Here is a 16,571-nt window from a genome sequence, read left to right as displayed (position 1 = left end):
TGTCCTTTTCCTTCCTTGTTGCTAAAATGGCATGAACATTTTCCCTTAGTTTTGTATGGATGCTGCTGACCCACGCTGCATCCTGTCTCCATCCTCCTGCAATCCCCACGATTACTTCTGAAACCCTACATTTGTCTCTTCCTCTCTTTTTCCAGCTGTGTCTTTCATACTCTTTCCCTCCCATGTTTCAATTCTATGACGTGTCCCCCCTGAATTACATAGATGTCTCATCTGTCACCGCTGCCTCAATCACACAAACCTTTCCAGGTCTTTCAGGAAGATAACTGTCCTGAGGTTCAAGATTAGCTACCCTACAAGGACTACTGCTCTACACTTGGCTTCTGCTACAGGTCTCAGCCTGAGATACGTGCTGAGATAACTAGATGGAGATATTACTTCTGAGGTGATGAGTGGAAGGGGAAGTGAAGGCTCTTTATGCCACTGGAGTTGCCTTGATGCTCTCCATCTTCAGTACTGAAGCTTGATTTTTCCCATGTGTTTGTGCCTTCACATCTTTTGAGTACATGAGTAGAGCATGCTTATTTCACTGATGATATCTCCCAGACTTAGCTGCCTCTCTCACTACTGGGGTAAAGAACAAGCCGATCTGGCCTAGTTTGGGCTTCACTGGCCCATGGGCAGAGCGGGGTTTTGAGTACTGGACTATACTTGGAGAGCCAGCGAAGTTCCAATGAAGGTTGATAAGTGAACGATGGAAGAATGATGACTGAGACCATTGTTCTGCTTAACTGATTTCTTGAAACAGAGGAGTTAGCTGCTGGTAAGTCTGAGTAGAAAGAAACAGAACTAAGGGGACAATCCAGGCAGAAATCAAACTTAGTCCTTAGATATGGCTAGGAGTTGAATAAAATACTGAGGACAACTATCAGTCTAAAAAATTGACCTGGGATCCAGTCAGCAACCTGCAGGAAAGAAACTCTGCTGAACAGACATTTCCCGGGAGCACTAGGGGATGGGCCTTCTCCTGAGGACAATGACTGTCCTTGGTCCTCCAGACTGTTCTGTGACTGACAGACATAGATCTGCCCATTCAACAAGCCATCATCTGTGCAGTGTGAAAGAACAGGTGTCCAAAGCCCCTGTGTATGTCAAACTATACATGCAGACTTCAAACATAAAAAATGTGTAATGTTAATGTGCCTTATTATAGATAACAACAAAAGAGTCATTACTCATGTGATGCAGCTAGAATTTTAGTCCATGTAAACCAGAAAATTCTACATTACAGCTGTGGGATAAAACTGCCTGGTATTGTTATAGTCTGTATACATTTTAATAGTTGCACAGCCCAGTCCTCAGAAACCAAAATACCTTCTACTTCCTTTTCTTCCAAGTCTGTCCTTCACATATTTCTTCTCTTACCTAGATAAAGTGAAGCCCAGATTAAAGGTAATTGCATAGCAGTGCCACCCTACCTGTTGGTTGGTTGCAAAAACAAACATACATTATTCTTGCCCTTTCAGAGTCTTCCTAACCACCTGCTTGGCTGTTATCACCAGCCCAGTTTTGAAATAGATGTGTATGTTAATGTCTTTGAGCTTCTAATGAAATGGAAGTAATAAATACACTAGTATCAACCACATCACTGCTTTCAGATTTTTTTCCAACGGTGAGCTAAAACCTACCTAATAAAAATAGAAAGTTAAAGGCAGAATACACGAATATGCTTATAGTCCTAATCCTGTAATGAGTGAATTCTCTTCCTGAGTTCGGTATTCAGGGAGATCCTGAATTTAGACAAGCTCAGTAAAAGAAGATGCTTGCAGGAGAAAAGCATAATGAAAGTTTACCAACAGCTAAATTAACCATTAACCACTGTCAATGCCTGTAGCTCACTATGTTTTATCAATGCCTACAGCTGTGTGTAAGTATTGCTGAAAGCCGTATTTAAAGATTAGCCTAATCAGTATGCACAGGATGAAGTATTACCCTAAGTGGTAATCAACAGTCCTAAAAAGGAAACTATTTCCTATTTTTTTTCCTTACAGTGCTAAGATACGTCAACACATTTTATCATTTGAACTGGCAAAATATTTCCCTGGGTTCCTCATTCTAGCTTCATTTTAAGGTCACCACTGCTTGAAAAAAACTCAGCAGTAATAAAATATCAAATTGTGTTTGTAAGTGAAGCAATGTAGAGAAGTTTTACAATATAAATAGATAAAAATTAAATATGAACACAATCAGCTATGAAAAAAGGTATGCAGGAAAAATTCTTAATATTCACTATAAAGGAAAACCGTTATTTACAGAAAAACCCAGGAAATTATTAAAGGTTATCAAGAAGAAATTATTTACATTTCATTTATGTGAATTCAATTTTATAGACTGGAAAATCCCTTCCAATAAATACCTTTAATTTGGATTAATATAACTCAACCATCTGGGTACAGTAGTTTAATCATTAAAAATTAGCCACATAATTGTGAACTTAATGTAATTATTGAAATGTTTGTTATATTTCAGAGATGCTAAAAGGCAAAAAAAATTGACCTGAAATTCCAAATAAAATACTCCCCAGACAAAGTTAAAAAAATCTCTCACATCTAGAAATAAAAGGTTTCCATTCTAATTTGTTAAAGACTCAGCAGCGGAGAGCTGATATTAGATTCATGCCTAGAAAACGTAATAACTGGGGAGAGCGCTTTTTCTGATGATCACTGCCAGATCCAGTAACCAAAATGTCAAATCATACTTGGTTGACAGCCAAGGCAGCAGGAGGAGTAGGTGACATTACCCTCTGCTTTCTCTGCCGCTGGAATCTTGCTATCCCAGCCGAGGTCTCATGAGGCTGCAGAAGGGCGTGTGTGTGTGTGTGTGTGTGCTATGCCCTTCACTGCTGCCCTAGAAAACAACAAAAAGTTTTGGGCCTTGCTAGCATCTGCAGCTCATGGTGGGACACAAACCTATGTTTTCACCATAGTTGTCAGAACACTGTAATTTACAGTTGGGCTCTGTGTACATCACAGAAGAAAGAAAGAAAAAATGAAAGAGAACCCAAAGAATCTGAGAGAAAAAAATCATAAAAACAACTGTCATTATAATCGGAAAGGATAAGCAGGCAAAATGTGTGTATGAAGAGAAATATCTAGGTAAAATATCTATCAGTAAGTCTTTAATCCTATAGTAACTTCAGAGCTTGAATGTGAGCTAGATGTGATAAAACAGAGGAAAAAGCAATTATATTATAAACAGATCATTTTAGCTTCTCTAAAAGATATCTTAAGTATTTATCACTCATTATAAAATTAAACTGTCATATCTTGTAATGACTTAAAAGAATTCAGACTAGAAACATCTCACTGTTAGAGCACTTTGCAAGTCTGATTTTCTTTGAAGTTCGTTTGAGTTTAATTAGAACAGAATCTTCAAAGAGCTCAACATCTGACTACCTATTGTGAAAAAAGGCCAAAGGGTGGCTCTGCACCATCAATTTATAAAATTTGTCCTGCAAATCCCTGGGACTTTCTGGTCACAGTTCTAGTCAGTAGAGTAGAAATGTGGGAACAGAGCTGCTAAAAATCCAACAGCTGCCCCACAAAAAGGGTGAACTTAAATTCTTAGCCATTGTTTCAGAATAGTTTTTGCCATTTTCCCTTGTCACTTCTTTCATTACAACCTAATTATTTCAAGATCACTTTGACTGAATGTCTACAAAATCCTGCTTACTCATTTGTCACATTCACCCTAAAACATCAGCATGCCGTGCCTTGTAAGTTCTGTTAGTATTAGTAAGATATATGTCATTTAATTATTGTTAGGGTCTCACGGTTAGGCCCCTGTAAGAAATATGTTCTGAAAATGTGGACAAAATGACATTCCAGCCTCCTGTCATTTTTTTACATTCTATGTTGAGTTTACCAAATAAAATTTCACTGAACAGCCTGTGGAATAAGACAAGATCAACATTCAGATATTCAAAGCGACAAAAATAATACATCAACACACAGCAACTCAAAATCATCTTAACACAAGGTGAAATGGGAATAGATCAGGGTCACTGGTTCGTATTTATGTCTGAAATATTACAAGAAAATGCAGAGCTTAGTGTTCAAGAGTAACAGAGGTGTCACAAGGAAATTATGTTCTCAGTCCTGCTCTTATTGACGTTTCCCTGATCTTGTCATTTTACAACATATTTTGTCTTAAAATGTTAAAAGATGTTCACTGTGTGTCACACAAAGACTGGATGGTAATAAATAGCTGCTGGCATTTTTTTTTTTAAGGACCTGCACTGTGACTGTCAGTTCATTCTACTTTTTGTGATTTGGAGGGGACTCATGAAAGAAGAAAAAACTGGATTTTTGTCAAAATATTCCTTTCTGTCAGCTTTTTTTGTGTTGTTTACAAATTATGTAAAGTATTTCTGCCATCTTGCATCTACCTGACATTTCACAGGAAAACCTGGAAATCTTTACAAGCATCAGATGCTTCTGAAGCTAAATCAAGACATAAAGCTAAACAGATGCCATCAGAATCAAGATAATCTTAATTTTACTGTTCAGAACATCCAGACCTGAAAATAGGGAACTGAACTAAGTATTCTATACTGTGCTAATAAATACTGTAAGATTCCCTTACAGCTCAGAAATACAGGATCCTGGTTATTTGTACCTTGTCAGAACTAAAATACCAATTACAGAGCTATTCTTCCATAATCAAAATAACACAAATGTATATAAAATGAATCTCAAGTTAAAATAGCAGACTCCCAGAAGTTCAGTTATGAAAAATTTGCAACAGACATACTTGTATGTTGAATTTCCCTAAAAAATAAATAACAATGGCCCTATCACTGTGCGACACCTTGTAATGTAGCTCCTTTTTCAAATACTGGATGCTTTTTCATGTATGGAAAATAAGTGCTATAGCACTTAGTTTATGAAATCTACTACTGTCCGAACTCAAATACAAACCAGCACTGCTATTCATTTTCATGTTTTACCTGAAAACCAGTAATGTTCAGAAATACTGTTTTTATCATATTTCAGCATTTTCTAATCTATTTTGACTCAAGTGACCACTCTCCCAGCCATTAAATCTATGCTGGTTGACACCCCTTCTGCCTCTCAATCACACTGACAGAAATAAAATATTCATTACTTTTCATGTCACCCCTTCGGCATATCTTGCACACCTATGTCCTCTCCCACAACCTTCTAACTGCCATAGTAGCGTATCTTACAGTTTGGGAAACACTATCACACTCCAACACAGATTACAAACAAAATATCCTTCACTGCATAGAAAGCAAAGCTGATTTAAAAATAGATTCAAAGCAAAGCACACAAATACTTAGGAGTTTCTTTTTACTCACAAGAGGTTCTGCCATGATGATGCGAATCTTGCGTTCAGCCAGAGTAGTAAAGTTAACAAACAAGCTCTTCAGGACATATTCGCCTGGTTTACTGTCTGGGTCAATGTTGATAGGCAACATGGCTGGAGGTCCTTTTTCTCTCTGTGTACCAGAAACAGGTGGGACAGGTGGCTTGATATATCCGTTACCAACTGGAGAAGCTGAAATGTAGAAAAGGCACATTTACTTTTGGGTAATTCAACACATATTAAATTTTCCAGAGCATTCCAATGGCCCACTATACTATCAAAGCAAAACTGGAGACTAGTTGATAATCAAAGAAATACACAACACATAAATATGATTTCCATAGTATATTTATAGGTAAAATATACATAATCTAGGCTGGAAGGAGAAATAAAAGATTAAATCTTATGCATTAAACCTGAGTAGTGTTAACTATGCAGTGCACACTCAATCCTCTTTTTCTACATGCTAAGACTTGCTGACACTTAAATGAGTAACATCCTAATTTCTTATCCTTTGTCTTGCAGGCCAGAGCTGTAACTCAGTTGTCAAGTAACAAATTTATTCCTTATTGCTATTCAGACTGATCTATCCTTGCAAAAGTCAGGAGTCTGGTCTTTTGACTAAGGTGATATGTAAAGGGCCTGATTTTTCCTCTCATTTACACTGAGGTCAATCAAGAATGACATTTCACCAATACAAATCTTACATGAAGAGTCAGACACAACATGGCCAAAAGATGTTCATTATGTATTAGTTTTCTGGAAAGTACCAAATCCTTCAGTCCTATTTGACATTTCTGAGATCACATCTGGAGTACTGGTGTCCAGTTTGGGGCTCCCCTATACAACAGTGAAATTGCTATTCTGGAGCAAGGCCAAGGGAGTATGGGCTGAGACTGCTGGACCGGTTCAACCTCAAGCAGAGAAGGCTAAGGGGAGATCTTATTGCAGTCTTCAGCTACCTCATGGAGTATGGCACAGATGGAGCCAGACCCTTCTTTGAGTGCAGTGACAGGACAAGAGGCAACAGTCACTAGTTGGAATGCAGGAAATTCCAGTTAGATACAGGGAAAAAAATTCCACTGTGAGGGGGCAATCAAACACTGATACAGGCTGTCCACAGACACGGTAGAAACTCCACTCTTGGGAGATACTCGAAACTTGACTGGACAAATTTCTGAGAAACCATCAATAGCTGGTGAGCAGAGGTTGGGCTAATCATGCTCCTGAGATCCCTTCCAACCTAAACAATCCCATGATTCTCCAAATTCCCCATAACCAGTACCAAGATATTATGTACTAGGCTTAGCTCTACTTACTGGTTTTCTGGAAAACTGAAGGAAAAATCAATCCGAGTACTATAAAACTAGGTCCAGTCCTGTTCAACTTACTTGTCAATGCCCTGTATGAAGGGACAGAGTGTCCCCTCAGCAAGTTTGCTGATGACACAAAACTGGGAGCAGTGATTGCTACACCAGAAGGCTGCGCTGCCATTCAGCAAGACCTGGACAGGCTGGAGAGCTGGGCAGAGAGAAACCTAATGACGTTCAATAAAGGCAAGTGTGAGGTCCTGCACCTGGGGAGGGACAACCCCATGTACCAGTACAGGCTGGGGCTGACCTGAGGGAAGGCAGGTCTGCAGAGAAGGACCTAGACCTGGGAGTTGGGGTGGACAGCAAGTTGCCCATGAGCCAGCAGTGTGCCTGTGTGACCAGGAAGGCCGGTGGGACCCTGGGGTGCATCAGGAGGAGCGTGGCCAGCAGGTGGAGGGAGGTTCTCCTGCCCCTCTGCTCTGCCCTGGTGAGGCCACATCTGGAGTGCTGTGTCCAGTACTGGACTCCCCAGTTCAAGAGAGACAGGGAACCACTCGAGAGGGTCCAGTGGAGGGTTGCAAAGATGATGAGAGGACTGGAGCATCTCCCTGATGAGGACAGGCTGAGAGAGCTGGCCCTGTTCAGCCTGGGGAATACCGAGAGGGGACCTTATCAATGTCTGCAAATATCTTAAGGGCAAGTCTCAGGAGGATGGGGCCAGGCTCTTGTCAGCGGTGCCCAGCGACAGGACAAGGGACAATGGGCACAAACTGCAACACGGGAAATTCCATTTGAATACGAGGGAGAACTTTATTTTGAGGGTGACAGAGACTGGAAGAGGCTGCCCAGAGAGGCTGTGGAGTCTCCTTCTCTGGAGACATTCAAAACCTGCCCGGATATAACTCTGTGCAATCTGCTCTAGGAGAAGCTGCTTTAGCAGGGGGTTGAACCAGTTGATCTCCAGAGGTCACTTCCAACCCTGACCATTCCATTATTCTATAATTCTGTGAAACAAAATATCACTAATTCAAATACTACCATTCTACACATAAAATTCCCAAACCAAAATACTCAGGCTTATCTCTTACTGGCAATAAAAGTCACGTCTGATCTTCAGGCACGTACTGGTAGCACCCTCTGTCTGCTTCGCCAGAGAGATCAAAAGCAGCAAATCAAGTAACACTGGGAAGACCAGTCATTACACATTCTGAATGCAATATAAATGTCGTAACACCTGTGAGCACTGTTGGTGATTGGGACAGAGGTGCTATAATGCAATACAAACTGTGGAAAATACTGTGAACTAATACCATTATAGCATTTCCTCATAGCATTGCATTTCACAGTGTTACATGGGATGCTGCATCCAAGCTGCAAAGCAAGAAAGAAGTATGAACTACAGTGATGGATGCTGCACATCTAATGACTTTAGCCTTTCCTTTTGAGGAACAGAATTGCAACTACCACTGTTGTAGCTGACAATTACGTGGGACTGTTTAAGAATGAATGAGATTTTCAAATCTTTCCTAAATACTTTAACACTTCATTGCTGCAAAAAAATGAAAAAAATTAAATCCCAAAGACTACATTATTGTTTGAGAGTATTCAATATGTGACAGAATCAGAACCAAAACTCATGCATTGAAAAATAACAAAGATGCATTGGAGAAAAGAGGACATGTTTGTTTTCCTTTAGAAAAAAACCAAAGATTAGAAGTCCACTATATGACTATAATGCAAAATAGAAATGCTTTTGTTCATGTGGCTATTATTCTGCAAGTGTTAACACATCCATAATTTACTTTGAAAAGAACTCCCCTAATTGACAAGGTATGCCACCACTCTTTAGCACAGCAGCAGCACTTCTTCCACTCCAATAGATGCTTCCTGCTAGATTTGTTTCCTGCAAAGTTTCACTTGATTTTTGAGGGCTAAAGCATAATCATGGAGTCTTGTTGGCATTGTAACATTTTGCATAAACCAAAGTGTATACAACAGTTCTACTTTTATATTATACAAAACCATTTCTAAAAATACTTCTAAAAGTGTTGTTCTGAATAACAGTCTGCTTCAAAGTAATGAAAAAACAGATACGAGAGAAGAGTGTAAGTTCTACTGCTCTGCCATCATCACCTCAGCTCTCCTAAAGTTTAAGCATGAAGACAGTGGGACGCAAAGGATCAAATGCAAATTTATATGGACTATCAAATTTACTAGGTAATGGAAATTTCTCCAAAAATACCTTTAGGTCAGGCATTATTTTTATAATCATTAGTATATTTGCCAAATGCATGGTTTTAACTGGCTCACATCTACCCCTGAAATCAGTTTGATCACCAAGCACTCAGATAGGAAAAAGTTTTTTGTGAGCAGTGAAACCAATTTCTCTTAAGGATTTGTGTCTGTGCAGTAAAAGCCCTTTTTCTTCCCCCATCATCATCCCAAGCTTCCCCTGAGTCATTCCCAAGCTCCCTCCCAAGCTCTGTGCCCAGGGCTGGGCAAGCAGGCTCCCTGCCAGCCAGCCAGCCTCTGCCAAGGAAAACACACCCGGGCTGGACTGCCGGCTTCTCTCTGGCGAGTACAACCATCCCAGACTCCCTCTTGAAGGAATTTGTAGGAATCTAATCAAATGTAAACTTGCCTTCTGTTCCTCAGGCAATTTTTGTTTAAACTGGCTACTAAGTTTAAAATTTACTATGTAGGGAGATGCAGGAGGGATGGAAGGAAGGAAGCCAGTGTGTGAGATCAGACATGCCTCACATCCTTACAAAATGAAGTTTAAGAAACCCTCGTCACACTACCTGGGAGCTGCTGCCCTTATCTTCAATCATTGTGGCATTCATACAGGATTTTAATACTGGAATTTAAATTCACATAGTCATCATTAGTAGGAAGTCTTTTAACAACTGTGCTGTTAGGTTTGTGACACAGGCTGATATAATTTTTTTTTCCAGGCATCTAACTGAAAAATCAGTTATTTGCACACTGTAATAAAGAAATGCAATTATTTGTGAGATTTGTCAGTGCACCAAAAATTTTTATTCTAGCTCATATCTGAAATATAGGACTGTACAGTCTTTCCCTCAGATAAACAAAAAGGAAAACAGGCAATTACAGCAGTTACAGAAATGACTGGCATATAACATTGATTTAGTTCAAATTTTTAAAAGAGCATTTGGTAGATGCTAGCTCCATTTAAGCATCTTTGGTGTGGAAGTTAACACTGCTGAGAGTGTGAGAGTTCTGAATTGATCTTGAGCTATTATAGACAGGTTTGGCTTTCTAATGCACCTTTTCAGTTCTCCAGCATTTGCATATGCTTGGTATTTGCATTGCAAAAATGTGGCCCAGTGACTAGAATAGTACATCTATAGTGATGATGTACAAGCTTTAGCAGAACATAGTTCCTTTTCCTAGACTGACAGCCCTAAAAAGCTTATATAAGAAATGTTGCCTCTGAGACACAAACCTGGAAATTAGGGAGTCAAAATTTAAGAAAAAGATGCATTAAAATCAGCCATGATTGGTACTTTTATGTTGACACATTATAATGAAGGCCTTAAAAACAGCAACAAAAAGGATGTGTCCATTTTTGCCATCTATGCCAGTCCAACACTATGCCAATTAAATAAAAGGTATAATTTTGGCATGAGAAATCACCACATATAGTTTGATGCAGAAGATACCTGGTGAGGGTGGGAGGAAGGGGTTATACTCAATTCTAAATATTAATTGACAAATTTATGTTTTTACTAACTGATTTCAAAATAATAATAATAATAATAATGTTCTACAAAGAGAAGTACCAGAATGGGCCACTGAAATATTTAGTCTAAACTCTTAACATTTTGTAGGGTACTGGTCACCACATGAATACTGCATTAAATGAAACCCTTCTCCTGCAGAAAAGTAGCTCATTCCCAAGGAGAATGAATGGTGATGAACATGAAGGAGACCACGGTAACCCTATGACCGAGGGCCCTGCAATAGCAAGGAATCTGCAGGTCAGTTTTAGAAATCTGTATGTACATTTAAAGCTCCTATCCTAGGAAAATCTGTAAAAAAGTTTAACTATGCTTGATCAACTATAAGATGCCTGTACCATTTTGGGGTGAAATTCAGTCTGAGGGCCACTTCTCTCAAACAACCCATTTTCTTGTTTCCAAGACTTGTTCCCTGTTTTTCTACTGTATCAGCAATAAACTATATTTCAAATGATACTTTTCCCCTACAGAATATTTTCTTTTAGTGCAGGCCATAACCATAAGATTTTCTCAATGATACGTTTTTGTAAAAACACACACACACACACAGACACACACGCAGTCACAGTCACTAAGCTGATAATGGGGACAAGTACAAAATTAAATTACTGTATGACAGTGTGTGCTAAGATTTACACTACAAGTATTTTTCTCAAAGCTCTAAGATGAAGCAAAACAGAACAATCATAATGCACAAGCCAAGAGCCTGTGCTACCCTGGATACAACTTTAGCCAAATATAGTTACTGAATTTTCAGTATCCTTAAGCAGAAGAAACAGAGATTGCATTTTTTTTTTAGTTAACTGTGTCAAATTTACATTATAGCAACACTGAACAAACTAATAACATAAACCAAAACATGTATTTGCAGTATTTTCATACCTACCAAGCCCCTTTATAAAGCTGATCACACTGGATTTTCTCCAACATGCTACTGTAATATCCATGAGCCTGTGAATACCTGAAACGTTCCACTCCTACAGTCAGAAAAGTTAGAATCCTTTCTAACTAAAATCTAAAAAAGAAATCAGTTGTTTCATAATCCTGTTTCATACTTCACTATCAATCTTTCAGCATTGAGGCAGACATTTCTATTAGTTTTTTGGTTTTGTTTTCTAACAGACAAGTGCTGAAGACCTACAATGTGTGAGCAGGCCTCCGGATCAGATCAGCCTTTCCATAACCAAAGGGGTAATTTTTAGCTTCAGCGTATGATGATGACCACTCACAGAGTGGCTGCATGGCTATATTTATCCACAAGTACATACTATGCTGACAGATTAGTGAAACTACTTCAGGCACTCCAAGAACATGAGACAGGATAATGGAGTTAGACATAAACAAACCATGCATATCACACACATGTATTATCATACAATCCAAGCTGAAAGCAATTAGTACAGAAATGCAAAGCACAGAGACAGCACAGGATGGCTTTTGTTTCGTAATTAAGATCTTTGGGCCAAAAGAACATATCATTTAAATACCTTGCGATAAAACCAGTGCAGTATCTCTTCTTTTCCCATGCCAAGAGTCAGTGAGAAACCACATATCCTTAAGTATAATTATACATCTGCTGAAATAACTCTTAAGAAAATGTGTTTTGTTTTAAAACTGCAATTATAATATTAAAAAGAAAACACATAATTAAATAAAGCATGAAGAATTTAATTTACAGTGATATGGTATACATGCCAAGTTTACCAAATGGTGTCTTTTTCACCCTTTGAAGGAGAACATTGCCAATTAGTTTGAGCTTGACAGACAAAGAGAGTAAAATTCAAAGGAAAGTTTACTGAAAGAAACAAACTAGAAGTTTAGCAGATCCAATTTTGTCTTGGTGAAAGAAACTGTTAGGATTCCCAAGGAAAATGTTATTCCAGCATATTAGATGCAGTAGTAGCACTATTTGAATGTAAGCATTATTTTCATAATTCATTTGCATGTTTCAACAAAAAATAGCTATAAAGCCATAAAGTTAACCAGTAAAATATAATATTGATGTCTTGCAATATATATGCTAGGAAATAAATTTATTTAAAGTACAAGACTTTATGATGAATAATTGATGCTACTGATGTCTGATCTTTTGTGTTTATTATCCTCTCAGGATTTACAGTCAAAAGACCAGGAAGAATTCTGTGTACACCTGAGTCCCACATCAAAACTTTTTGTAAAGTAAAAGCCTACATTATGGTGGTATTGGTGTTGGCTTTACTCTTCACAAGGAGTCAATTTCATGCAATATGAGTATTTGCCTACAGGTTTTGTTTACTGCTTATTTTCCATTTTTTATTAACAGTTGATGTAGCAGGGTGTAAATATACCCTTTTTAAGACACTTCTCCCCTCTTCTCAACTGTGAGGTTACCTAAACATAATTTAAACTAATTATTAAAATAGATGTAAGAAACCTGATTGTATGGCCTATAGCAATTTCTAAGGTCCGTATAAAAGCTGCTGTACAAATGTGCCATAAGCCACAGCATTGCAGACATAGCTTTCCTTCTCTAGTGCTGGAAACCACTTACACTTCCAACTGTAGTGAGGCTGGCATGTGTTCTCCTAGGAATGGAGAGACTGGTAATAACCTTTTGCACATGTATGTCCCAGGCAGGAAGTATCATCTGTGGAGCTTTGCTGCTACGCTTAACTGAATGTACTGTTGCAAAGCTTCCTCCATTTTAATAAAAATACAAAATAAGCAGTAAACAAAATATGTAGGTAAATATTCATATTGCATGAAATTGATTCCCTGTGAAGGCTTATTTGCAGGTGAGGGAATACTTTACAGTGAAAAGTTCACTCACTGACAGCAGTATGTAGATAGAGACAGTAGATACATGCATGCACAGACAATAAAAACCTATGAGAGAGTCTATACGGCAAAAAGCTCAAACGTATTTTCCCTCTTAGTAGAACAAAGTTGTCTCCAAAGCTACACATATTAGAAATCTCAGTGAACTTGTATTTTAAAATTCCAGACTCTGAAGACTCTCTCTAAAACTGTTGTTCAAGCAACTACTGGGAGAAGACACAAGGTCTTTTTGTGCAGTTGTCTTGACACAAGCACATGACGTAAAACTATCCTAACTTACCCTGTCTTTCAAAAGCCTATTTAATCCAAATACAGGATTCTTCAGGAAGAGGTACTTTGGCTGATCCATTAGATATATGTTCTGCAATGCAACAAAGATAAAACTCAACAATCCCATGCAAAACAGAAGTCTGAGCATAGCATGTAAATCCCTGTGCCAGAGGAAATACTATCTAGTCTAGAAGATAAAATGGAAGAGGCTGTGAGATCACCGGGGAAAAATATAAAAGAAGTTCAAGATTCTGGAGCAAAATGGCTCATTCTGAAAACAAGTCTGAAGGGAATAACAGATTTGGGAGAATTTCCAAAAAGGTGGTGAGAGATGAGCTAAGCTCTTCCAAATGGAAATCCTCAAAGTACTTTATTATGTTGAAACTGTAAGGGAGAAAAGGCTAATTTAGAAATTGCAGATTCCTCCATTTCCTTAAAGAGACATGCCTTGGGATAGTCATTTAAGTAAAATGGCATGGGGAGAGAAAGGAAGGAGATATCTTCAGTGATAAAGACATTACAGGACTTGGTCACAGATGTAACTGAGACAGGACCAACATTTTAAATTAATGTCCAAAGACTTAGTGAAAAAATGCCATTGCCAGGTTTAGATATATTTATTTCACTCTTCTCAGAACACTTGCTGAACTACAGAAGACTGTTCCAAGCCCTCTTGACTTAGTTGGGCAATCCTTCTACAAACTTTCTATTCCTTTGACCACAAATGAGTGCAAGTTCTATATTAACAGAAGAAACAGCAGAGACAGAAAACAGGACACTAATTAGTGCATCCACTAAGAAGTGGCAGAGTTGCCAATAAAACGTAAGCTTTGACCAACCCAACCACTCCAGCCAAGAAAAAGGAGGCTTAAACTTTTTGTGTGTGTGCATGCATGTGCACATGCATGCCATTCTTCAACTTATTTTCAATATCTTCAGGGATGTTATAAAACAGCAGGCCTAGAACAGACCGTATGGTATTCTCAGTAAGACTGAACATTTCAGGATGTAAGGCTAACTCCTTGTAGTAAAACCATTCTGCTCTCCTTCCCTGAATCCAGAGGTGGACAGTGATTTGCAGAATGGAGCCTCAGAGCAAGTTCCAGATGTGGTAATTTCTTAACAACCCGTTAAGATTCAGTCCTCTGCAGCATAGAAACAAAATGCAGCACCCATGAAAATAAGCATATGGCCACTCAGGCCTGATGGATGCTAATATATCACTTTGGGGTGGGGGATTCTCTTCTCTGCATGTCTAAAAAGAGCTCAAATGCTCATTCCACTCAGAGATGCTTATGAAGCAGCCATCTTCTGAGATGAACCCTGTTAGGAAACAACCAGTTTAATACAGACGTCTTTGCCCACACTCAGGGAAAAATTAGAACAGTCCTTACACACACTGACAGGTCTTATTTGAGGTGGATGTGGTGAAATGCCCATTAGCTTTGAAGCTAAGGATCGTTCAGCCTGGTACACTGGAAAGATTAAAACTGGTGCTTTGGCTTTAGTAGCCACTAGCAACCTTCCGGCCCTCACATCCCAGTTACCGGTATATAGGTCTTAGGCTTTGTAATCCTCAGATAAGCACTGCAATTCTGTACAAGAGAGGGGTAATTGATATGAGGGAATTGACGAGGAATTGATAGAGGAAAGCAGTGGCTGGAACACATTTTCTCCTCTTGCAAGAGACCATGTCTCCATATGCAGAGAATTCAAAAAATAATGACTGCCAAAACAAACAAACAAACAAACAAACAAACAAACAGGAAATCCTGTCACATATGTCCATCCACTTTCTAAAGTCCTTTTCACTGACTTGGCAAATCTCCTAGCAACTATGATACCATAAGACGTAGATATTCCCTCTCTCTCTCCCCTAAGTCGCAGATCAGGGGTTGAGCAGCTTAACAATGTTCCCTAGGTTCTTATCTCAGACCCTTACCAGACATCTGAGTGAGGCAGGGAAGCAATTCTTCTTGCCCATTCTCTTTGCTCACCATTTATTTTTCTGCTCCTTTTCCTCTAGATCATTATTTGCTTGTTTACATATACCACCATGCTGAAGATATGTGGGAATCTAGGCATGTAACATAAAGGTGTTTATCTTTGGAGATTTCAGAATTTGCTTGGTTTCTTAAGAGACTGAAGACTGAAAAAGCTAAATGACATGGAAAATCTAGTGGACAATCTCAAAACAATTTTCAATTGCCATCCGAGTGCTCCATTTGGTGGCGACTTCTCACAAAAGGAAATTTCTGTGTTGCTTCTGATGAGATCCAAATCAAACAGAAATACTTCTCAGTTTCTGTGTTTTATATGGTAACAACATGCTGCCTCTTTGAAGGCCGACTTGAGATTAACAATATACTTTCAAAATCTGTATATCTTTTCTACATAACTTCAAAGGTTTTGTTACCTTTCCCAGTTATTCTAAAAGTAAAAACTTCAAGTAAGAGTAGAAATATATATTCAGATCATCATTTTCAGATGAGTAGAAAACTGAGTTTTTAAAAATTAAAACAAAGGTTTATTTCTGAAACTATGCCAGAAATTCTTTGGGCTTAAATAGCGCTTAAAAAGCATTGTATTTTAAATAAAGATGTTCACACTCTTCTCTCACACTTTTTATATACTAGGGGAAAAAGCTAGCCTACACTTTGGTTTCACTGGATCAGAAAATAGCTTCCTGTTAGAGTTTTAGACAGATGTTTTGTTGGGTCTGTCTTCCTTTTCAGTGACAGGGAGATGAAGATATACCCATTCTTTTGTGGTTGATGGGTGTTAGCAGAAGAATTATTTTTAGGGAACTTGGAAAAGTGCCGAGGAAGCACAAGGCTAAAAGAGTCCAGAAGAGAAGGAATATTTACTTCCAAAAGAGGGACCAGCAAATAGGGAGGATGTGACCTGCATCTTCCTTCCCTACTTTGCTGGTTTTGGCTGGGGTAGAGTTAATTTTCTTCCTAGTAGCTGGTATGGGCTATGTTTTAGATTTGTGCTGAAAACACTGTCGATAACACTGGGATGGTTTAGTTCCTGCTGAGCAGCGCTTACACAGCACCAA

The 16,571-nt window shown here is 38.6% G+C and overlaps 1 protein-coding gene across 4 annotated transcripts in view; it reads right to left on the bottom strand.

The window, feature by feature from the left end:
• Positions 1 to 16,571, bottom strand: part of FRY (FRY microtubule binding protein) — a 217,494-nt gene that overhangs the window by 134,781 nt on the left and 66,142 nt on the right. For all 4 annotated transcript variants that reach the window (XM_056328753.1, XM_056328750.1, XM_056328751.1 and 1 more), the window contains exon 2: positions 5,339 to 5,538. In XM_056328753.1, coding sequence (XP_056184728.1) covers positions 5,339 to 5,458 — 120 coding nt within the window. In that variant the 5' untranslated portion in view covers positions 5,459 to 5,538. The remainder of the gene's footprint in view (positions 1 to 5,338; positions 5,539 to 16,571) is intronic.

Source organism: Falco biarmicus, chromosome 2 (assembly GCF_023638135.1).
Source record: "Falco biarmicus isolate bFalBia1 chromosome 2, bFalBia1.pri, whole genome shotgun sequence".
Lineage (NCBI taxonomy): Eukaryota > Metazoa > Chordata > Aves > Falconiformes > Falconidae > Falco > Falco biarmicus.
This window is presented reverse-complemented; position numbering and strand designations above follow the sequence as displayed.